This window comes from Myotis myotis, unplaced genomic scaffold (genome assembly GCF_014108235.1).
Source record: "Myotis myotis isolate mMyoMyo1 unplaced genomic scaffold, mMyoMyo1.p scaffold_m19_p_2, whole genome shotgun sequence".
Classification (NCBI taxonomy): Eukaryota; Metazoa; Chordata; class Mammalia; order Chiroptera; family Vespertilionidae; genus Myotis; species Myotis myotis.
In genome coordinates, this window is record NW_023416324.1 from 34,317,689 (window position 1) to 34,342,675 (window position 24,987).

The 24,987-nt window shown below is 39.8% G+C and overlaps 1 protein-coding gene across 4 annotated transcripts in view; it reads right to left on the reverse strand.

Annotated features, from left to right (window-relative positions):
• EPS15 (epidermal growth factor receptor pathway substrate 15) overlaps positions 1–24,987 on the reverse strand; it is a 116,151-nt gene that overhangs the window by 15,987 nt on the left and 75,177 nt on the right. For all 4 annotated transcript variants that reach the window (XM_036350613.1, XM_036350612.1, XM_036350615.1 and 1 more), the window contains 6 exons: positions 14,172–14,375; positions 11,583–11,699; positions 11,288–11,378; positions 10,083–10,118; positions 7,876–8,012; positions 1,928–1,997 (listed from right to left, as the gene is read on the reverse strand). In XM_036350613.1, coding sequence (XP_036206506.1) covers positions 1,928–1,997; positions 7,876–8,012; positions 10,083–10,118; positions 11,288–11,378; positions 11,583–11,699; positions 14,172–14,375 — 655 coding nt within the window. The remainder of the gene's footprint in view (positions 1–1,927; positions 1,998–7,875; positions 8,013–10,082; positions 10,119–11,287; positions 11,379–11,582; positions 11,700–14,171; positions 14,376–24,987) is intronic.

Below are 24,987 nucleotides of genomic sequence, written 5' to 3' on the forward strand. Positions count from 1 at the left end.
GCTGCGGTGACTTGGCAGCTGCGGTTCTTGGGTGATGCACCCAGAACCAGAGAGGAGGGAACCCAATCCCAGGGTGCCGAGAACTGCCCTCTTGTAATCTGGGACCCCTCAGGGGATGTCAGAGAGCCAATTTTGGCCCAACCCCCGCAGGCCAGGCCGAGGGACCCCACTGGTGCACAAATCCATGCACCAGGCCTCTAGTTCCTCTATAAATATGCTTTATCAAAAGGTCTGTTTTTCCCTGTATGTCCGACCTCCATTCCTTATTCCTGTTATTCTCTTTGCTTGACATAGTCTCTTTCCATAACTACTTATTAAAAACCCCAGTCCATTCTTTCAAGGCATACCGCAAAAGCCATCACTCATGATTTACCCTAAATGGAGGTGGTCTCCCTTTCTTTTAAATTTTTGCAGTTCTAATGAACTCTCATGGCACTCACTATTCTTTAGTGTGGGCAACTGAGAGTTAATTATAAATGTATTAACCTTTCATTTTATTTTCTTGGGGTATCCTTTCTAATTATATAATATCCCTAGCAATATATAAATTCATCAGTTTAATAAGGGAAGTCTAAAAAAGCATATGTATTTTTAAAAGATATAATTTAACCACGGTTACTAGAATAAGCCTTTTAAAAATCATATTTGCTGTCATTTAAATTTTTGGTTTAAATCAATACCCCATACAACATTAAATCTTGTTTCTACATTCCTCTTTCTTGCTACTCATGTTGGAAGCTAAATTTCAACCTGAAAATAAATAATGCACAGTGTTAAATCCTATCATGTTACAATTTGTACAATACAAGAAATTCAAATTGTGAAGGCCTTTCTTTCTATTATCTTTCTCTATGCTCATAATCCTTAATTTGTCACAATCAACAAATTTTGTGTACTGAATAGCTCACCCTATTTCCATCTGAAAAATAAGGCAGTCTATTTTCAGCATGATATTGAAGTATTGACTTGTTTCAGTTCACACCCTCTAATTTCCTGCTCTCCTACATAATAGCTAGTCTGTTTATTTGTAAATGAACTGTGAGAAAGAAGCAGAATTACTTAGTTAACAAAGCTTTTAGAATCTGTCACACTTAGCTTTTCTTTTTCTTTTTTTAAAATATATTTTATTGATTTTTTACAGAGAGGAAGGGAGAGGGATAGAGAGTTAGAAACATCGATGAGAGAGAAACATCGATCAGCTGCCTCCTGCATGCCCCCGACTGGGGATTGAGCCCACAACCTGGACATGTGCCCTTGACAGGAATCGAACCCGAGACCCTTGAGTCCGCAGGCCAACATTCCATCTACTGAGCCAAACCAGGTAGGGATGTCAGACTTAGCTTTGAATCTTGGCTTCACCTGGCTCAAATCTAGTAAGCAGTATCATCCTAAATTACTCAATATTCTGGGTCCTCAATTTCTTGATCATTAAAATGAGAATATTACTTAAAGGTTATTAAAAGGACAAATGAAAAATTAGGTACCATAAACAAAACGTGTCTTATTACAGGACTTATCCACTATTTGGAAAGTTATTATAATTACCTATTGGAAGTCACAAATTTTTAAATCTAGGCCAAGATCCCTAAGAGTCAATGCTGACTTTGAAACTGCCAAACAATACTGCTTTTATAATGGAAAAAAAAAATGTTATTGGTTTTACTGACATAGGCGAGAGAGAATATGTATTGTAGTAAAGATCTTCAAGATGAACAATAAATGAGATAATGAATCATAAGGAAAGTAGAAAGTGATACATAAACACTTGCCATCATTATTATTATTGGTAGATTACAATTGGATATAACTATGCAATAATTTTAAAGCCATACATAAGGAAATACGACAAATACATTTGGAGACCAAAGAAAAGAAGCTTAAAGAAAAGGGCAATGCTTACTATTCAAAGAAATTGATGTTTTCTTACCTGAATCACTAGCTGCAACAACAACTGTTCCACCGGGAGCAAAAGGATCATTGTGTTTCAATGTTTCTACCTAAACAAATTATACAAAACCATGAGAGAGGCAACATTTCATAGCTGAAACCTCACTGCCACACCAAAGAAAATATTCTTTACAAACTCTAAATTCATTAAGAAATACGGGCATTAGGAACAAATGTTTCCCCCTACTAATTTGCAATCTTATTAAATCAAAATGATACATATCATTTTCTAATCTTTTATTATGAAATACAATATCCACTCATAAAACTGTATTAATCATATGTACAGTTTAACAAATAAGTATCAAGTGAACACATGTGTAATCATCTTCCAAGAAACTGCCAACACCTCAGAAGTCATGTGTTCTTCTCCAATCACCATCCCATCCCTCCTCTGTAGAGGTAATTATTATCTTGACTTTGGTAGTATCCATTTCTTTTTTCTTCATAACTTTGATACTTGTATAGATGCACACTATTTTAGCTTTTTATTTTGAAGTAATTTTAGATTTCTAGAACAGCTGTAAGAATAATACATAGCTCCCATATTCCCTTTACCCAGCTTCTTCTAATGTTAATATCTCATATAATCATGGTATAGCTATTAAAACTGAAGAATTAATACTGGTACAAAACTATAAACTATAGATTTTTATTTGGATTTTACCAGTTTTTCAATTAATATCCTTTTCTTATTCCAGGATGATATACTGCATTTAGGATGCATACTATTCTCTTAAATATCCTAGTATTTAATATAGAAAATGCTAGATTTCCATTTTCTATTTGTTATCTAAAATAGTTTAGCATTCTTCCCCTTAAAGAAAACATGCACTTGTGTATTAGGGAGAGGGAAGGAAGGGAGGAAGGGAGAGGGTGTTTCTGTTAAAAAGATCCTGCCACTTTTAAATATGCCATGTAAAACTCTGTACCAAGTAGCAAGGGTGAGTAGCTATGAGTGAGGACTTTACCAGAAGCCAGTTGTCTTCCCACTTTACTTTAGTTTTTAATCATAGTCAAACAAATTGTGTTTTTAGGAAGACAACTGAACTTCTTTCTGGCATCAGGATGTTTGTACGAGGCCATCCAAAAGCCTTGACAGACAGTGAAAGGGGCATGAAAAGAGCTTTGCAATATTTATTTCCCACTCTGACTCATGGCTATCAATGTCATCTATTTCTAATCATCAAGAAATTGGATATTATAACTGAGTGTCAAAGGATAATGCAGAGCTCAATTTACAAATTCCCAAGTAAAACAGGCGTATTTGAAAAGAGAAAAGTAATGCTGAGACTTATATTCTCCGTTTATAAAAGAGGACCCAATAAAACTACTAGCAGAAAGAATTACTACTAATGAAGTTTTGGAATTGAAAATGACAGTACTTATTTTAACTGATGCCAATGATACTATTTATAAAACTAGCACACTAGCTTATATGCTGATTATATCTGCTGAATAATGAATAGCAATCAAAGAAAAAAATTAAGCTGGTCTGTATAGGAAATAAATTTCCATGGTTCCTAATATAATCATCAAAATATTGGTGTGAGACAGTCACTGGCATGATAATTTAAATCACCAACTATTATTGCTCTTCTCTTGACCTGGAGAGAGGAAAAAAAAACAGGCCTGGTTTTTAATAATAGTTTGCTAGTTTTGTGTACCATTACAGAAAGAAATGGAAAAAGCATGCCTACATGCATGTCAGGTTTAATTTCTATTCCTTCACTGAACACTGTGCAATCACCCTAAAAGGGCAACTGGCTAGCAAGGGAAAGAAGATGGATGCGTAGTCCATCTATCCTATATAATAGAAGGGTAATACGGTGGAACGACTGGTTGCTATGATGCACAATGACCCCAGGGAGCAGACACTCAATGCAGGAGCTGCCTCCTGGTGGTCAGTGAGCTCCCATGGGGGGGCGCTGCTCAACCCGAAGCCGGGCTGGTGAGTGCAGCAGTGGTGGCAGGATCTTCTCCCGCCTCCGCGTCAGCACTAAGGATGTCTGACTGCCCACTTAAGCCATCAGTTGGACATCCCACGAGGACACCCAGACTGCAAAAGGGCACAGGCTGGGCTGAGGGACCTTTGCCCCCCGAGTGCACATATATATGGCTAATATGCAGTGTCCCCTTGGGAGTTCTACCAGGAGTTCGATCACTAGCTATGATGTGTGCTGATCACCAGGGGGTGGCACGGAATGAAGAAAGGCCCCGCCAGCAGCCGATCGTCCCTGATCCCAGGCCAGGCCTAGGGACCCTACCTGTGGAAGAATTTCGTGCACTGGGCCTCTAATGAAGGAATAAGTGGTCACAAAACTCTATGCTATGTTCAGTTTGATAATTAGGCAATTTAGTACAAAAAGGTAATTTTCATAACTAAAATTCAGATGGTATGATTTTATAAAATTAATGCTCCAAAATTCTCCAGTAAGGTAACCTAACTTACTGCTGAAATTCCCTCTCTTCTTTATCAGCCATCCACTCCTGACTTTGACAATATGGCTTAGCACCTACACAATGCTACCAAACACCAGCTAGGATAGCAGGAATGGCAGTTGTTTATTTTGGTTTGTTTGGTCTTTAAAATTGTATCCCTTTGAGAACAAAGACCAGCCTTGAAGAAATAGAAAATACTTTTGAGGAGAGATTAATGACTGGAGGCATAATCAGAGGCCTGTTTTTGTTTGTTTGTTTTTTAAGAAAGATCACAATATCAGGGGTTTTAAGAGCTATGAAGAAATAAAGTTCAATTGTAGGCTATAGGGGTAAAGACCTTAAGATTTTTGATAAGGTTTGAATTCAGTTCTATCATTTACTAACTTATTACCACTTAACCTCTCTAAGCCTCATTTACTTTATCTTAAACATGAGGATAATAACATAAGCCTTACAAGATTATTGTGACGATTAAATAAGGTAACACAAGAAAAGAACTTCACACCATGCCTGGCATATAGAAAAGATTAGATAAACAGCTATTATTATATTATCAATTTGTTTTTTGTTTTGTTTTGCTTTTAATGGAGATATATTAAGAGGAAATGCAAGCTGCTTTAGAAAACTGGGGAGAAAAGAGGAAAAGTAAGAATAAATGGCAGAAATATTTCACCAGAATAGAGGAACAGGAGAAATTTGTTTATTTTTAAATTAGAAAAAGCTGCTTTGGCTTTTTTGCTCTTTAAATGATGCGAGTGAAGAATGAGAGGGTAGAATAAGGTGAGAGGGAAAGAATTCAGGTTACAGCCAATTTAAGAAGAATTTGGCAAGTGGGTCCACACTACAAACTATGTGTTCTAGGAAAACACAGTATCCAGTAGCCTGTGGAAACCACAGATATTCCATTACGGAGGCATCTGCTCAGTTTTACATCAATGGAAAATACCAGTTGTTGGCCAAATAGTTCCTTACCAAATACAGTAAGGAAGCAATTTAAGAACATCAAAATCTATTATCTTTAAAACAATCAATTACTCTTTTAAGAAAGTATTTTCCTTTTTAAAAAATCTTATTGAATTTATTGAGGAGACATTGATTAATAAAATGATACAGGATTCAAGTATATAATTCTATAATAAATCATCTGTATATATTATTGTATTCATCACCCAAAGTCAAGTCTCCTTCTGTCACCATTTAACTCTCCCCACCCCTTTATCCTCTTCTACCTCCCTCCACCCCTTTTTTCCTTTGGTAATTACCATACTGTTGTCTGTGTCTAAGAGGTTTTTTCTTAGGAAGTATTCTATTTTTTCTTTTTTTAATCCTCACCCAAGGATATTTTTTCATTGATTTTTTAGAGAGAGTGGGAGAGAGAGGGAAAGACAGAGAGAAATATCAATGTGAGAGAAACACATTGATTGGTTGCCTCCTGCATGAACCCTGACCAGGGCCTGGGCTGGGGAGGAGTCTGCAATCAAGGCACGTATCCTTTCAGTCCCTAGGCTGATGCTCTATCCACTGAGCCAAACTGGCTAGGGCTTAAGGAAGTATTCTTTTTTTTTTAAAATATAATTTATTGATTTTTTACAGAAAGGAAGGGAGAGAGATAGAGAGTTAGAAACATCGATGAGAGAGAAGCATCGATCAGCTGCCTCCTGCACATCTCCTACTGGGGATGTGCCCGCAACCCAGGTACATGCTCTTGACCGGAATTGAACCTGGGACCCTTCAGTCCGCAGGCCGACGCTCTATCCACTGAGCCAAACCGGTTTTGGCAAGGAAGTATTCTTAATCCAAGAGTAATGAAAGACAAAATTTTTGCTTCAAATGCCTGTCACTCAACTGATCCTTTCTGGGTCTGGTTTACTCATAAATATGAAAATCCTGCCTCCCAAAAATAAGCCTCCAAATAATTTTTTTTTACAACTCCCAAATTACTTATAATTATTGAAATTAAATCATAGCTACATAAAAGTTTGTTAGAACATTTCATTATATTACTTTATTTTAAATATGTTTAAATACCCATGATATAAAGATTTTGTTTTTAAAGCCTCCAGATGATAAACCACTTAGTTGTATAACCTTGGCTGTGCTAAGTTAATTATTCTGAGTCCAAGTGTTCTTATTCTTAAAGTAGACACATCAACACCTACTTTGCAAGGTTGTTGTGAAGATAAGGAATGTAAAGCACACAGAAGTATCTGGTCATAGTATGTGGTTATTAAATAGTGATTGTTGTACTATGTACGTTCTCAAGACTCTGACATTTAGTGGGAATTTGTACTTCTTTGTAAGACAACATTCCAGATGTGTCTATAAAATAACAATTATTTTATTTTTCTAAAACATTAATGTTGTTCCCTTTAAACTGATTTTCATTATTTCAATAATGCATATCAAACATTTCTAAAAACCTTTACTTAACACATTGCGGACCAGTAGTTTTATTGCTAGCTTTACCCAGTGGCCAGATAAGTTTCTATTGAATGAGTACAAAAAAACGTTTTACATAAATGTTAAAGGCACACTTTAAAATTAAATACCCATTGCATTTTGAAGTTATTTATTACATGTTCTTAGAAGCTAGTATCTTTTTAAAATATGATACTTTGTAAAACACTGTGTAATATAAAAACATGAGAATTCTCGTGATCCGTCCATAATGTGTTTTACTATTGGTATATGGATTTCTAATCATTTATTTTAATACTACAGGCCCAATGCACGAAATTCGTGCACGGGTAGGGTCCCTGGGCCTGGCTGGCAATCAGGGCCAATCAGGTTCCCTGCCTCCCCTCCTCCTCCTTCCCTTGCTGCCCACGTCTGTCACCACCCACCCCCGGTTCCCCATCCCAGCCCAGGGCCCGGTCCCAATCGGGTGATCGGGGCCTGTCAGCCGGGGGTAGGGACCCGGGAGGTTGGCCACTGGCCCCGAGGAGGGAGCTGGCCCTTGGCCCCCCTGGAAAAGGTGCTGCGTCCACCGCCAGCCCCTGCTCCCCCACCCCCTCCCTGGTTCCCCATCCCAGTCTGGGGGCCCGGCCCCGATTGGGCAACCAGGGCCTGCTGGCTGGGGGAGGAACCAGGAAGTTGGCCAGCAGGCCCCATAGGTGATCAGGGCCTGCGGGCTAGAGGCAGTTCCTGCATTGAGTGTCTGTCCCCTGGTTGTCAGTGGGCGCCATAGTGACTAGTCATTCTGGTAGTTCCGTCATAACAGTTGCTTCGGCTTTTATATATATAGATCCCCAATGGGACAATATTTGGTCCTTTAAAGGGTAGACTTGATTTTCGGATGACATAAGTTATTCTAGTTAATTCCAGTGGGTGATCAAGCTCTGAACCAAAAACTAGGTGGGCTGAATGAAACTAAAAATCCTATATGGCCCATCAGAAGTAACCTAAAACAGGATTCTTTCACCTGTATATTGCAAGAAACTCACAACACTTGTTACCCATTTAACAGTTTTTAACCCTCCCACTTACCGATGTAGTACTGCTATTGCTGGCTGCACTGAAAGGGTCAGTACTAGAAGTGACAAAGGGATCAGCAGAAGATTGTTTGAAGAAACAGTCAGAGGCAAATGGATCTGAACCTTTGAAAGGATCACCTCCAAATGGATCTAAGAAAATACAGCATTATTATGAGATTAAAAAACTATTATACTGAATTTCCTGTCACCTGAAGGCATGACAACTGCAGTAATAAAAAGACATTTTGTTATTTTTTTATCAGTCAAAATACTTTATTTATAAAAAATTTATCTTTTTGTTGAAAGTATTACAGATGTCCCCTCCCTCCCATCCCCATCCCCATCCCCATTTTGAACTCCTACAGAACCTAAGTTAGGTACTTTCTATTATGACTATTGATCTTTAAAAAAAGGTATAGACAGTTCCGTCTAGTTAAACAGCTTTAATTAACATTCTTCACCACTCACCCAAAGCATACCAATAATTCCAACACTTACTACACAAATGTTTCCTGTATGGTAGGTTTTAATAATACCTCTAAGTTAGTTCTAATTGGGGGTGCTCCTAATTGAAGGAGGGGGGACTAGAAATTCCATAATGGTTTTGATAAAAGATAAGTGTCCTTAAAAAAAAGAAAATCCTCACCAGAGGATATGTTTATTGATTTGAGAGAGAGAGGAAGAAACATTAATGTGAGAGAGAAACATTGATCAGTTGCCTCCCATATACACCCCAACCAGGGATTGAATACACAACTTTGATATGTGTCCTGACTGGGAATCAAACCAGCAACCTTTTGGTGTATGGGACAATGCTTGAACCCAACTGAGCCACCCGCCCGGGACAAAAGATAAGAGTCTTTTACATAATAAACTTATTTTTTAAAACTAGCATATAATTTTAAGGGATCCCATTTTAAGACCCTTAATTTATGCTATCATTAACTAAAATAAAACAACAACAAAAACTTTTAAATGTCTTTCTTTCTCTAGCTCAAGGGTAACAGCCAATATTTGGAACAGGTTCGCAAAGCAAAACTAAATGGTACAAATGATTGGCTTTATTCTAATGCAAAATCCTAGAAAAAGAATATCTTAAAGCCTGGGTGGTGTGGCTAAATTGGTTGAGTGTCATCCCATACACCAATAGGTCACTGGTTCAATTCTGGCCAGGGCACATGCCCAGGCTGTGGGCTCAATCCCCAGCAGGGGGCATGCAGAAGGCAGCAGATCAATGTTTCTCTCTTCTCGATGTTTCTATCTCTCTCTCCTTCTCCCTACCTCTCTCCCTCAGATCAATAAAAACATACTTTTTTTAAAAAGAATATCTTGCCCTAGCTGGTTTGGCCCAGTGGATAGAGCATCGGCCTGAGGACTGAAGGGTCCCAGGTTTGATTCCTGGTCAGGGCACATGCCTAGGATGCGGGCTGGATCCCCAGTAAGGGGAGTGAAGGAGACAGCCGATCCATGATTCTCTCTCATCATGGCTGTTTCTATCACTCTCTCTTCCTCTCTGAAATTAATAAAAATATATATTTTCTTTAAAAAAGCATATCTTAAAAAGCCCGACATTTAGTAAATCTTTAAGATGTTTCTTTTTGTCCTAGCCAGTTTGCTCAGTGGTTGGAGTGCTGGCCCTTGGACTGAAGGGTTCTGGGTTCAATTCTGATCAAGTGCACATACGTTGGTTGCAGGCTCTATCCCAGGCCCCAGTCAGGGAGTGTGTGGGAGGTAACCAATCGATGTCTCTCTCTCACATTGATTTTCTCTCTCTCTGTCTCTCTCCCTTCCTTCCACTTTCTCTAAAAATCAAAGGAAAAATATCCTCGGGTGAGGATTAACAAAACAAAACAAAACAAAACAAAACAAAATATGTTTCCTTTTCCTCCATTCATTGGAGTAGAGTGTAAAAAGAAAGTTCTAAGCCCTGTAGTGTAATAATTATATTTACCTAATCCTTGACTAATAAGGAGTAATCAGTGTAAATATTACTAAAAGCATCAAAGTATAAACACTAATGTCATTTTTTAAAAAGTAAAGCTAACAGTTAAGTAAATTCACAAGAATCTACCACTTTCACTCTAAAAATGCAAGGAACACACTACATCAAGTGAAACCTTAGATAAGTTTCAAAACTAAATAAAAAGTAAGTCCATTTCCTATAACTACTCATTAGGATCTCTCATTCCTAAATACAACATAAATTTATAATATACTGACCAATTTTCCCAAAAGGATCATCCTTGAAAGGATCACCTATGATAAAATAAATAAGCAGAAATCAAAATAATATTTACTATGTGGCACCATTACTTAAAGGTAACTTTAAAACAAAAGCACAGTTTCTTAAAGCAATATTTGTTTCATTAATCCCACCGCAAAGTAAATAAAACAATGAATGCCATCTACCTTTAGGAAATATTTAAAATAATAAAGAGTAAAGGTAGAACATCAACACACCTCCTAAGAGAGTCATATTTGAATCACAGACTATACTTACCTCTTGATCACAAGTTACAGAAGGATGAGAAAAGACAGGCACAACAGCAAGAATTTTACTAACAAAATCTCTACTCTTCACAACAATATGAAATGAGCATTACCATCACCACTAGACTCATTACTGCCATGCCTCTAAACCAGTCACGCTTAGTCATGGCAGTAATGAGATCAGTCTGCCATCTTTAAAACTGATATAAATTGACCTATCAGTTTCACAAGGTGGGTATTAAAAATAAAATGCAAAAAGAGCTTTAACACAAGTAGTATTTAGCATAGTTTAGAGCAGGGGTGGGCAAACTTTTTGACTCGAGGGCCACAATGGGTTCTTAAACTGGACCGGAGGGCCGGAACAAAAGCATGGATGGAGTGTTTGTGTGAACTAATACATGTTAACACTGCTGCTGGTGAAGGAGCGGAGGGGAGAGCAAGAGAACCCTCCGCTCTTTCGGCTCCGCGGGCCGGATAGAACAGCCCGCGGGCCGTAGTTTGCCCACAGCTGGTTTAGAGTGACATCAGATAGTTTAATTTATTAAACTTATGTTTCTTCAATAAGTCTGAGGGAACCTTAAGGGCAGGGATCAGGATAGTATTATAGCTTCCATTGTTTTAAAAGCATGATATTGGCACTTTTAGTAAATAACTGCTGTTTAACTTAAGAGTGCTCCACATCTCTCCTTTTGATCCCTATTCTGAAGAAATATACTCTTATTCAGGAGTTTCTAAATCATAATTAAAGGCTTAGTCCTAGGATTTAGTTGCGTAAAGATGACAAATACTAAAATCTAAGCATATAAAACCTTACTCTCCACTCTACTTTTTTATAACAAGTAGGCTCTCAAAATTGAAGCCCTAATTCTTATACAGTTTATATATTTAAAAGCCTTTTTTTGGTAAATCTATAATATAAAAATAGGAGTACTTACTGCCAACAAAAGGATCAGACTGGAAAAAATCCAAGTTTGTATCTGGTACTGGATCTGTCAGGGAACTTGATTCTACAGTAAATGGGTCTTCCTAAAAATAATTTTAAATAAGAAAAAAAATTTTAGGAATCAAAGTTTTAAAAGGTAACATTTTAAAATAACATGCTTTGAAAAATCAACTGATGGTAATATAATAAATATTTCTGTAGCATAAAGTTCATTTAACACATTTTCCTCTTTCCTTAGCATAAAGGAAACCACCAATAAGAGCATTTACATATAAAATTATTTTTACCTCTTTTGAAAGTCTGTCACTGTTAAATTCAGGACAAACTTTTTCATTGACAGCTGCAGTCACCACTTCGATTTCATCAGTCACACCACAAGGCAGTATTTCAGGACTACTTCTTACCTACAAAATATTAATGCCACAAGGACTAACAATGTATTTTCTACTTGGCAGGAAAAAATGACAAAGAAAACCCCCAAATTACTAGAAAATAAAAAGGCAAGCAGAATATATTCATTGAATGACTTCTCCTATAATCTTTCTTGGGAAATGGTATCACCAAGCATAGATGTCACTGAGGTCTTCCTTAACCACTTCCCTTTGGTCATCCCTCAGCTAGATTCCATGTCTTACAGTATCTGCCTCCTACCCTTTTTCAGATTCTTATCTTCTTTTCCATCCTATCACTATCCTCCATTTATATCATTTCTGGTCCAAATTATTATAGTAACCTTCCAACTGCTTTTGTGCCTCCAATATATGCCCTTCCAATCTATCCTTTCTTATAATAATCAAAGTAATAGATTTAAAATATATATCTGATCTTAACCCTTCAGGCTAAAAGTCCTCCAATGGCTTCCCATTGGTTTCTGGATTTATAACAGTAGATAATAAGGCTTAATGCCCTGGCCAGTTGCTCAGTGGTTAGAGCGTCAGCCGATGGACTGAAGGGTCTCAGGTTCAATTCCCAGTCAAGGGCACATACCTCAGTTGCAGGTTTAATCTCTGGCCCTAGTGAGGCACGAGTGGGAGGCACCCAATCGATGTGTCTCTGACACATCTCTCTCTCTTTCTCTCATCCCTTCCACTCTCTCTAAAAATCAATAGAAAAAATGTCTTCACTCCTCGGGTGAGATTAAAAAACAAGTGGCAGGGGCAATCTCCATTTAACAACACGCTGTCTTTGAAGAATAACCTAGTAATTTTACCTTTTGTGCTTAAAAGAAAATTCTATGATATGTCTAGCACTGTACTGTCTAAATAAAATCAAGTATTAATTTTACATCTCTTACTGCTTAATTTAGACTAAAGCAACTCTCACATGGACCATTCCAACAGTCTTAATATGTGTCCAATCCAACTCTCCAATCCACTTTTCACATTTCCTAAAAAGTAAGTTTAATCCTATTACTTCTTGCTTAAAATTCTTAAATGCCTACCTACTTTTGTATGATAAATTCCTCAATGCTTCAAGATAAATCTAAATTTTTTTTAAACCCTCATCCAAGATATTTTTTCCATTGATTTTTAGAGGGAGGGAGGGAGGGTAGGAGAGAAACATCGATGTGAGAGACACACATCGATTGGATGCCTCCCACACGTGCCCCAAACCAGGGTCAGGGATTGAACCTGCAACCCAGGTATGTTCCCTTGACTGGGCATGGAACCCTGACCCTTGGGTGAGTGAGCAGACACTCTAACCACTGAGCTATATCGCCCAGGGCTACATCTAAATTTCTTATCGTCTGGCTCTTTCTGACCGAAAAGTGGTCATTTTTATCCAGGTACACATCACCATCACCCAGGGAATTTGTTTTTAAAATATATGTACCTAGCTATATCCCAGAAACTCACGTTTGGAGTAGGGCTCAGGCATCTATATTCTGATAAAGTACCAGAGGTAAGGCGGGCGCCCACCAGGAGAAAGCCACATCTCCTGTCAATACTCTCCCACCATCACAAGATACTCTTCACAAACTTCCCACGACCCTGTGCAGCACGTTTTCTTCCACCTCAGACCTGATGCCCGTGCTGCTTTCTCTGCCAGGAATGTACCACTTCTCCTTTGCTTACGTACCCCTTTTTCACTTTGAAGGTCACTTGTGAAGTTCTCCCTGTAACATCTTCTCTGAGCCCCCTCCGACCTGAATGTCCCATGCCTCCTTTGTCACAGCCCTTTCACACAGTGTTACGCTACTAGGCTGTGCTGCTTGAAGGCAGCGTTCATTTGTCTTTTTTCTCTATAGCTCGCACACATAACACAGCAGTACTCTTTTTTTTTCTTTTTTAAAAAATTTATTTTTATTGATTTCAGAGAGGAAGGGAAAGGAAGAGAGAGATAGAAACATCAATGATAAGAGGGAATCATTGATTGGCTGCCTCCTGCACGTTGGACCAAGCTCGCAATCCAGGCATGTGCTCTTGACCAAAATCGAACCTAGGACCCTTCAGTCTGCACCCTGATGCTTTATCCACTTAGCCAAACTGGCTAGGGCAAACAGCAATACTCTTTTACACAGTCAGTGGTCTCTAAATAACTGGTAAATAACTGTCCTCAACATTAGGAAATAAAGCATTACTTACAGCTCTGGGTGAGAATATTTAAAAACAATTTCTAAAAGTTATTATCTACCGAACTACTGTTTTGAAAACATATATACAAGTAGACCGGTTAAATTACATTTTAAAATTGTTAAAACTCTTACAACTGTTGGATTAGTTCCTACTCTGCCTCTCAAAAAAAGAAAATCTCCATTGTCCTCAGATAAGGCAAGGCCACATAGCTGTATCAGGTATGATATCAACAAAACTTTTATCTGAATCAATTTTTTTTCCTGAAGTTGATTTTGAGGGTTAGGGAACTATTAGACTCACTGGAGACTCCTGGTGTATGGGCTCCGACTCTAGGTTGCTCTGGCCTTCAGCGTGTTCATTCAGGTTGGCTGTTTCACTGCTGCTGGTGCTGAGGCTGCAATAATCTGTAGTGCCATTTACAAGAATGCCGTGTGGGCTACTGCGCCAATTTAATGGATTACTATGGTTTTCCAGCTCTTTCATTTCCATCAATTTCATTTGTATCTGTCAACACAAAGTACAAGTACAAACAGAATTTATTACCAGAAAGACATGCAATATAAATATGGCTATACCCGTAGACTTGATCAAAGATACATTTGCTTCTTTAAGGAGAATATGTTGGGAATGAAGCATGACGTAGAGATTTCAGTAATCCATCCCAGTAAGTTCTCCTCTTGAAATTCCAATACGGGTGGATTTTGAAAGCTCTAAGAATTTTGACTCAAATATTTGCATACTGGCAGACCTTTAGGGTATAATTAGAAAAAGAAGGGTCAGGGTAATGGGGAAAAGAGAGCAAAGTGACAGAGCAAGAGAACATTGTGTAGTGAAGCATTAGAAGAGATAAAGGAAGTTGAGGGACAGTACACGAGGTTTTAGATCCACCCATACTCTTATTGGGAAGGAAAGGAGTAAAGACAAAGATAGTATGAGCTCTGGGATTTCTTAATGAGCCAGAGCTCATGAAGTAGTTTCTAAATCAGAGGTGGGGCACTGTTTTTCTGCCAAGGGCCATTTTGATATTTATAACATCATTCATGGGCCATACAAACTTAAAAATTACCCTGCTATATTTGGTAAAAATTTTAATTAACTCACTCCTCATGCCTTGGCAGGGCCAGACCAAATGATTTCACAGGCCTTATATGGCCCTCAGGTGGGACGTTCCCCGACCCTGCAAATCTAAGCTATGCTAAATATGCTAAATAAAAGGCACTCGAAGTTTTTTATCCCAATATCCAAGTGACTTTATACTCTTGGGACAATAGTGGGACACAGAGGGTAGAAGTCAATAAATTTTAATACACACACACACACAAATGTTGGGGCTCAGTGGCAAGAAAAAAATGCTTATTTATATTAACATCTGTAAAGAATTTACAAATATCTTAAAGAGATTGAGAAGGCAGAATAAAAAATGTTTGAGTGAAAAGGAATATTCTAAATTTTCATAAAGTATATATATTGTAAATGACATTAAAATTCCCTGTATTTATGCTTTTTGCTTTTAGCAAATATAAAAATGACCCATTGACATTTCAGAAATCCAGGCTCTGTTCATGTAGCCTTATTTTCCCTATAAAGTTTTTAAGTTGCTCAATTTGAAATCTGTAATTTACCACAGATCTTTTGGGGTCATAACCCTGATAAAGATCATGATTTTGGATTGGGAGACAGATGTAAATTCAGCTCTGTCACTTTCCAGTTAGGTGATCTTAGTCAGAGTAACCTCTCCAAGTCTATTCCTTAATCCAAAAGGGAGTAATAACCACCTGTTTACATGAAGCAAAGAACTCTGTGAAATGTAAAGGACTATGTAAATGATGTGTAAAAATGTGTGTAAAAGTTCCTAGCACACTGCATTTCCCACTACTATAGCAAATTTTTCCTGTTCCTATTCCACTAATTCACCCATCTTTTAAATGTTAAAGACCTTGAGCTCTTTGAGGATAGAGACCACACTTTTTGTTGTTGTTGTTTTGAGACCACAGCTTTTGGTATCAACTTTGTAACTCCAATGATGCATATGTAAGTGCTTAATATATGTTCACTTAATGAACACAAGTATTGTGCGTATAAATTTAAACAGTGGGCATTAGAAAGCATATGTATCTACCAATTTGTATACTACACATTTGTAACACACAGCATGTATGTGCCTTGTATGTTGCTAGTGCTAAAGAGCAGTGGCTTATATATGTTTTTTTTAAAACTTTAATCCATAGAAAGATATTTTACATCCTAACTCAGTAAATATATATGTATTTATTTGAATGTCTCTGTGTATATATCTATAATAATAAAAGCTTAATATGCTAATTAGACTGGACATCTTTCCGGACGACTTTCCGGATGAAGCCAGGGCTGCAAGGGAAGCCCGGGTCCCGGGTGCCTGCCAGCAGCCAGAGGGAAGCCTGGGTCCCAGGTGCCAGAGGGAAGATGGTGCTGGCAGCCAGGGGAAGGAAGGTCTACTGTTGCATGAATTTCATGCATCGGGGCTCTAGTGCAGAGGTCCTCAAACTTTTTAAACAGAGGGCCAGTTCACTGTCCCTCAGACATTCCACACATGCGCACTGCGGGCCTGGGACAAGTCGGCTGCTAAGCAGGACAGGCAGCGGCGGCAAAAACACCCAGCGGGCCGTTTTTGGCAGGCTGCATGTGGCCCGCGGGCCGTAGTTTGAGGACCCCTGCTCTAGTGTATACATAAATATAAACACAATCCAGCCGTGGGCAAACTACGGCCCGCGGGCCGGATCCGGCCAGTTTGAAATGAATAAAACTAAAAAAAAAAAAAAAAAAAAAAAAAAAAAAAGACCGTACCCTTTTATGTAATGATGTTTACTTTGAATTTATATTAGTTCACACAAACACTCCATCCATGCTTTTGTTCCGGCCCTCCGGTCCAGTTTAAGAAGCCATTGTTGCCCTCGAGTCAAAAAGTTTGCCCAACCCTGTCCTATATAATAAAAGGCTAATATGCAAATTGACCAAACGGCAGAACGACCAGTCGCTATGATGTGCACTGACCACCAGGGGGCAGATGCTCAATGCAGGAGTTGCCCCCTGGTGGTCAGTGTGCTCCCACAGGGGGAGCACCGCTCAGCCAGAAGCTCTGAGCTGGGCTCACGGCTGGGGAGCACAGTGGCAGTGACGGGAGCCTCCCTCGCCTCTGCAGCAGTCGGACATCACCTAAGGGCTCCTGGACTGTGAGAGGGTACAGGCCAGGCTGAGGGACCCCTCCCCCCAAGTGACGAATTTCATGCACCAGACCTCTAGTATATAACACATTGCGTACCGCTAGAAATCTCTAAGACATACAGCAGGGACCGCACATTTTTGGGCAAACTGCACGTTATTTAAATCATCATAATGCACTTTAGGTGTTGTTTTTCAGTAATTATAACATTTTTATTTACAAAAACAAACAGTTAAAATTCCTAGTACTTTTTTAACGTATGGTACTGCGTAAAACATTTTCCTCTATGAAGAGGGACCAAACAAAACTTACAAAAGTATATAGATTCGCTCCTTTTTCCATGGGCGGCACAAACTCTGCAGGCTCTCATAGGAAATTTTTTCTTTCCACTCGCTAGAATACACTTAGGTTCATGCTGCTTCATATCACCTGACAACCTTTTGGGTGGATCTTTACGAGGTGCTCTCCTTGCACCTCCAGGGGAAGGGCTGGACAGATTTGTCTCTGGTTCCGGAGAGCCTTCATTATTGTCATCCGTTATCCAGTCTCTCGCCACCGATAGCAGAAACTGTTTATACTTCATTTTTGCTTGTGGATTGAGGATGTTGTACACTCTAAATGAATTGAAAAGTCCACAGTTTATATATAAGGTACAGCACTACTTTTTTTTGTCCATTTCATCATTTTCCTTAGAATGGAATAACACAAAAAGAATTGATCTGCACGGTCAATGCCTTTCATGTGGGCATTGTATTCCTTGGTGCAGGTAGGTTTTACAACATTCTCTCCCTTTTTTCTATTTTTTTTTTCCTGTTGTCGAGACAGTGTGTCATGGATCGTTGATATCATTCGGACAACCCGCTTGTCTTTCCATGCTAGGAGAAGAGTATCGCCTTTTCTAGAAAATATTATGTCACCTTTGTCATTCTTGATGTTTTCATTTCCAAATTTGGCGGTAAACCTCTATTCTCCCTAATAGTCCCACAGACTCTAGTTTTGTTCTGTAGCAGCAATTCAGCAGTAGCTGTAGCATTGTAATAATTATCCTGGTAAATATGGTGCCATATGCCAAGATAGGGTCCAAGGACTGAAAGAACAGTTTCTTGCAATTTCCTTCCTTCAGCAGTGTATATCTCCATATTGCAGATATAACCGGTGTCACTCTCGCACACCATCCGAACAAGTAAATCGTATTTTGTTATTTTCGCTGAGTTGTATGTGCGAAATTTGAAACGTCCTCTCCATGGAATCATTCCCTCGTCCAAAGAGAACTGTTGCTTTGGTTTGTATATTGTTCGAAATTTATGCAGGAAATAATCCAGCACAGGTTGGATCTTGAAAAGTCTCCCCGAGCGACTGTCCATTTTGGCGTTACCATTGAAATGCCAGAATGTCCATATTTGCTCAAATCTATGGCGACTCATTGTCTGTGGAAATATAGGGGTACATATCAAAGGATCTGTTGACCAATAGTCTTTCAAGCAATCTTTTCTTGTTTGACCCATCAGAATAATTAGGCCAAGGAATTTCTTGATGTCCTTCTGTGTAACTGGAGACCACTTTAGTGTTCTAGATGGTGTTTTGCGTTTCACTGCGGTTTGATCATGATAGTTGGACAGCTCTTTGCACAACATCTCAAACAATTCATCACCAAAAAAGAGATTGGTCACAGAGGGTACAGAGTCACACTGAGACGGAAATGTAGTGACCCCAGCATGACCTTCAAACATTTGTAAGCGATGCGGTGTGTCAATTTCAGACCAACAATTATCAGTAGCTTCCTCAGTGTCGGAATCACTTGAAAGTACCCCCACCTTGCGCTTCCTTACAGGTCTAATAATTTCACTGTCAGTAGAATCAGTAGAATTGTCTCCGGAATCGTCAAAAGTCATCTGCATCTTCGATCTCACTAGGAATATCTGACAAATTATCGTTAAATACTTCCGGAAGTGTATCAGTTTCGTTGGTTTCCTTCCTTTTTCTGAGAGAGGGCATTTCTAAAAGCGCCAGGAACTTGAAGACGAAGACTATTCGAATGACCAAAATACAATGTAACTGCAATGCTTTATGGGTTCATGCAATTATATAGTTTTTCGTAGATTGACCTGCACGGTTTCCACCAATGAGATCGCTTCATTAGATGTGGACTGTGCTGCGCCAGCACGGCCAAGGGTGTCTCTGAGGGGGGCTGGGGGGGGGGGGTGTGTGAAAGGATTAAGGAAAGACAGACAAGAGAATAATAGCTGGGTCTCGGTGGGACGCTGCTCCCTGAAGAGGAGACAACGCCAGCGCCCACAAGCCGTGTCTTTATTTTATAGCAGATGCCACGAGGCAAAGTAGGGACATGATCACGTTGTTTACAGCATTCTTGTGAGTCTCAAACCTACTCAACCACATGCACCTAAACTCTATCACAAGGCACATGGGGCTACGTGTTCGGACCATAGGTTCAAGCTTACAACCACAGCCGTTGGCTATGATTGTGCTGGGAGGGCCCTGCCCTCCAGCTGGGACTTGATCGTGGCAGTAAGCGGACCCTGTCCTTTCATTAGTCCGAGGCTTGAACCTGGCCAAAACACTGTAACCACGCCTCACAGTGGACAAGACAGTCTGTTGACATCTAAGGTCCTTAACAGATGGGGCGCGAAACACGAGAAAACTCGTGAGCGGTCCTTAACAGATGGCGCGAGAAACACAAGAAAACTCCTGAGTGGTACACAATGCGATAATATAGACACATACATAATCATACATAGTTTATATATGATTTCACATACACATATATGCTTATACAGTGGTGAAACAAGTTTCATGAATACTTATCCTTACTACATGTAATGCATCCTGATGTTTTCTACTCTTTCATTAAACATTTTTTTTTTATCATGACCACTTAATTTCAATACCTACTACAACCTTGCCATCAAAAATTTAAAACCTTAACACTAAAATAATACCCATCATACAGATGCAGTGGAAAGTGGATATACCAGCCTATTAATTCTATTTAGGGCAGTTTGTTCCCCATGGTTATGTCTGAGACAGTAGAATCTTGAAGAGAACTAGACATTCTTGTGTCCGGCTCTCTCATACACCTGTCACTAAGCCTGTGTTCTTCCTTAGTCTCTGAGTAAACTTAAGGTGATATAAAAAAAATACGCCATACAACACCAGCTCTTTGTAAATTGTGCAAGGAAAGTGCAATAAACTATTAAAACACCTTTAAAGTACTTGTATAAAAGCAGCATACATCGTATAACCACAAGAGATTTAAGATCAGAGGTCCTTTGCTTTTTTCTTGCTTCAAGTACTAGGTAAGAATTAAAGATGAAAATTCAGCAAGTTAGAAAAATTTTCGTCAACTAGTCCTTTTTCCAGAAAAGCTAGTGTAAGCTTTAGAGAGAAATTAAGTCTCAGGCTAATTTACAACCAGATTTTCATTTTTACAGACTCATGGGAATATACTGCCCGCTGTGGGAAAGACACACAAGTCATTGAGTAAAATGTAAAAAATAGAGGCGTGTTTATTATTTATTTTTTTGAAATTTCAATGATATTTTTTACTTAAAATGTTATTCATGATTGTCTTAATAAAATATATTTAATTACAAAAATAGCCTGTCTTAGAATACAGCTTGAGTTGTATGAGCTTGAGTTGTGTCTGGCTCTCTCATACACCTGTCACTAAGCCTGTGTTCTCTTCAAGATTCTACTGTCTCAGACATAACCATGGAGAACAAACTGCCCTAAATAGAATTAATAGGCTGGTATATCTATTTACTACTGCATCTGTATGATGGGTATTATTTTAGTGTATGAGCCCAACATATTTATTCTTAAGATTTGGAGGTCAGATGCAAGGCAATAATTCCTTCTAAAGATACCAAACATATTCTGGCACACGTGGTAATACAGTTTACTGAGGCTATTTTCCTTGCTCACAAACATTGTTTTATTTTCTAATGATAATTAATAATACCGAGTCCTGTCTACTTTTCTTATTTATACTCCTTCCTTTGAAAGAAGTCCCTTTTCTTCTTTTTTTAAAAAACATATTTTTATTGATTTCAGAGAGGAAGGGAGGAGAGGGAGATAGAGACATCAATGATGAGAGAGACTCATCAATCGGCTGCCTCCCACACACCCCAAACTGGGGATTGAGCTCAACCTGGGCATGTGCCCTGGCTAGGAATCAAACAGTGACCTCCTGGTTCATAGATCAATGCTCAACCACTGAGCCATGCCAGCTGGGCAAGAAGTCCCCTTTCAAAAAGTCAAAGAACAGAAAACAAAAAAGACAAGCCAGATGTTGAGAGAAATTATTTGTAAATCAAACATCTGATAAAGGAATTGTGTCCAGAATATATATTTTAAAAACTTATAATTTAATAACAAGAAGACAACCCAATTTTAAAAATGGGCAAAAGAATTAAATAGACATCTCATCCAAGGAGATATATGAATGGCTAATAGGCACATGAAAAGATACTCAGCATTGCTAATCATTAAGGAAATACCTTCTAGAATAGCTATATTAAAAAAGTGGACAATGAAGGTGTTGGTAAGAATTTGGAGAAACTGGAACCCTCAGACATTGCTGAGGGGAATGTAAAATGGTACAGGCACTTTGGAAAACAGTTTGGCAATTTAAAGTTAAAAAAAGTTGAGCAAAACTTTACAAGATAACTAACGATTCCATACCCAAGAGAAATGAAAACATATATATGTCCACATAAATAATTTTATGCAAATGTTCATAGCAGCATTATTCATTACTAGAGGCCCGATGCATGAAATTCGTGCAAGAGTAGGCCTTCCTTCCCCCGGCTGCCAGCACCGGCTTCCCTCTGGCACCTGAGACCCGAGCTTGCTTCCTTCCAGCCGCCGGCAGGCACCCAGGACCCGGGCTTGCTTCCTCTGGCCGCCAGCAGGCACCCAGGACCCGGGCTTGCTTCCTCTGGCCGCCAGCCGGCACCCTGGACCTGGGCTGCCTTCCCTCCGGCCACCCACCAGCACCCGGGACCCAGGACCCAGGCTGGCTTCCCTCTGGCCACCCACTGGCACCCGGGACCCAGACTGGCTTCCCTCAGGCCACCTGCTGGCACCCGGGACCCAGGCTTCCTGCCAGCCCCGGCCTCGTCCGGAATGACATCCAGAATGACATCTGGTCTAATTAGCATATTACCCTTTTATTATTATAGACCAGAGGCCCAGCGCATGAAATCATGCGTGGGAAGGGTCACTAGGCCTAGCCTGTGATCAGGGCCATCTTCTGCCCATTCACCAGTCCCCAGTCCTGCCCCACCACTGCCACCGATCAATCAGAGCCTGCGGGCCAGGGGAAGGGACCAAGAGGTCTGCCTTCTGCCCGCTCACCAGTCCCGCCCCGCCGTGCCACCCACCCCGGTTCACCCGTTCGCCATCCACTGATCCATCGGAGACTGCGGGCCGTGGGGAGAGATCAAGAGGTCTGCCTTCCACCCGTTCACCAGTCACCAGTCCAACACCACCCACCCCGTTTCCCCTGTTCCCCATCTGCTGATCCATCGGAGCCTGTGGGCCAGGGGAAGGGACCAAGAGGTTTGCCTTCCGCCCGCTCGCCAGTCCTCAGTCCCACCCTGCCATCACCCACCCAGTTCCCCGTTCGCCATGCTGCAATTGGAGGCTGCAGGTGGGGGGGCGGGGTTAGGAACTGAGAAGTGGTCAATGCACCTCATAGCAACTGGTCGAGCAGTCATTCTGGTTGCTGGGCTTTTATTATATAGGACGAAATTCGTGCACATTAAAAGGGGATTAATTAGCCCTAACCGGTTTGGCTCAGCGGATAGAGCATCGGCCTTCGGACTCAAGGGTCCCAGGTTCAATTCCGGTCAAGGGCATGTACCTTGGTTGCGGGCACATCCCCAGTAGGGGGCGTGCAAGAGGCAGCTGATCGATGTTTCTCATTGATGTTTCTGACTCTATCCCTCTCTCCTCCTCTCTGTAAAAAATCAATAAAATATATATTATTTTTTTTAAAAAAAGGGGGGATTAATTAAAGGAAATATTTTAATATTGCTATTTGCCCTTTCTCTATAATAGAAGTGTCAGAAATGAAAGAAAATTAGTAAAATGTATATGAAAATCTCCCTCCTGTCAGAGTCTGGGGCCCAGAGTCAAGTCCCTGCTCACCCACGTGTGCCTTGAAATAGCGCGAGACCCAGACCCAGCCAGCCCCACTCCCGTCAAGCCCCGCAGGGTGGGGGGCACAGCCTCAGGTCCCCTGTCAAGCCCCACCGGCAGGGGTGCAGCCTCAGGTCCCCCGGCCTGGCCTCAGGTCCCTTGGTCCTGGCATGAGGATGTGATGACCATTTGCATATTAGTTCTTTATTATATAGGATAGCCCCAAAGTAGGAAGACTCCAAATGTCCATTAACTGGGAAGGAATAAACAAAATACCTATAAACATTCAATGGAATACAATGTTGATACATGTTACAACATGGATGAATCTCAAAAACATTATGTTAGGTCTGGTCAAATAATGGAGTCAATATGCCCTCCCCTGGGAAACTGACCATTAGATCATTTTATAACCAACATTCCCTTTTGCTTAGACCACATTTCATTTGCTAAGAGCAGTAACTTTCCCCACTGGATTTTCCCAGGATGTGGACCTACCCAGAGAATTCTCCATCAAAAAAGCTTGCCTAGAGTCCTTTAAAATCTGTGATACACTATTCCTGAGTGCTGGCGCCATTTTGGAGCTCAGCCCATCTGGTTTCCAGATGACCCAATAAATTTATAAATATTTACCACTTTCAGCCTCTTGTGTACCTCCTTTGGTGACCCTAACACATTATTGTTACAGTTTGTTCAAATTCAAAATAAAAGGAATGGGCTATGTCCAAAAAAATAAATGGAGCCAACTTTAAATGGAGCCAGATCTGTCATGGCAGAGGTACTGCTTTGTACATCTTATGCCTCAAACTTCTGGAATGTTAAAACAGGGTGTGGTTCTGTGGTCAGAGCATCAGCCATGCACCAAAGGGTCTCGGGTTTGATTCCTAGCCAAGGGCGCAAACCTGGGTTGCAGGTTTGATCCCTGGACCCCAGTTGGGAGCAGGTGCAGGAGGCAACCAATTGATGTATCTCTCTAATATTAATGTTTCTTTCTCTCATTCTCTTTCTCTCCCTGCCTCCCTCCCACTCTAAGATCAATGGGAAAAAATATCCTCAGGTGAGGATTAACCACAAAAAAAGAATGACAAAAAAACATGGCAAAATAACCTTTGGACTGGGCATAAGGAAACACTGTGTCCCAAAAAACTGTTTGCAAAGGTAACAAAAAAACAGTTATTAAGACTGCTGGACTGAAAATTAAAAATGTTTAAGGGGAGGGGGTGTTGGGGGCTGGGTGGAAATGGGCAAAGGTGGGAGAAATGGGGGGGATTTGTAACAGTGTCAATAATTAAAACAAACAAAAAAAGTTTAGAATTAACTATGTTATATTTATCTGAACCAACAGAAATGCCTTCCTTCAGTCGATGTAATTGTTCCCCTCCCACTTCTCATAAAAACACGATATGGGTTTCTGCCTAGTGTGTACCAAATAGCTATTCTTATTGATCTCAAATAAATGCTTTTTGCCTCTCATTTTGAAAGGCCCTTCCTTTTATTTTTAAGTTAATAGCTACATGATCTCTATGCTCCTATCTAACCATCTTATATCATTCTATAAAATATTCTCCATTTAGGAAGGCCTAGAAATAACAAAGCAAAGGATCTATATACTGAACCCACCACAACGCTGCACATTTATCTATATAAAAACCAATTTTCTATTTTAAAAATTAAAAGTTGCCACATAAGCAAGACTGATTTCAAAATTAGAATCACAACAAGATACTGGGTATAAAAACACACAACACTTAGCAT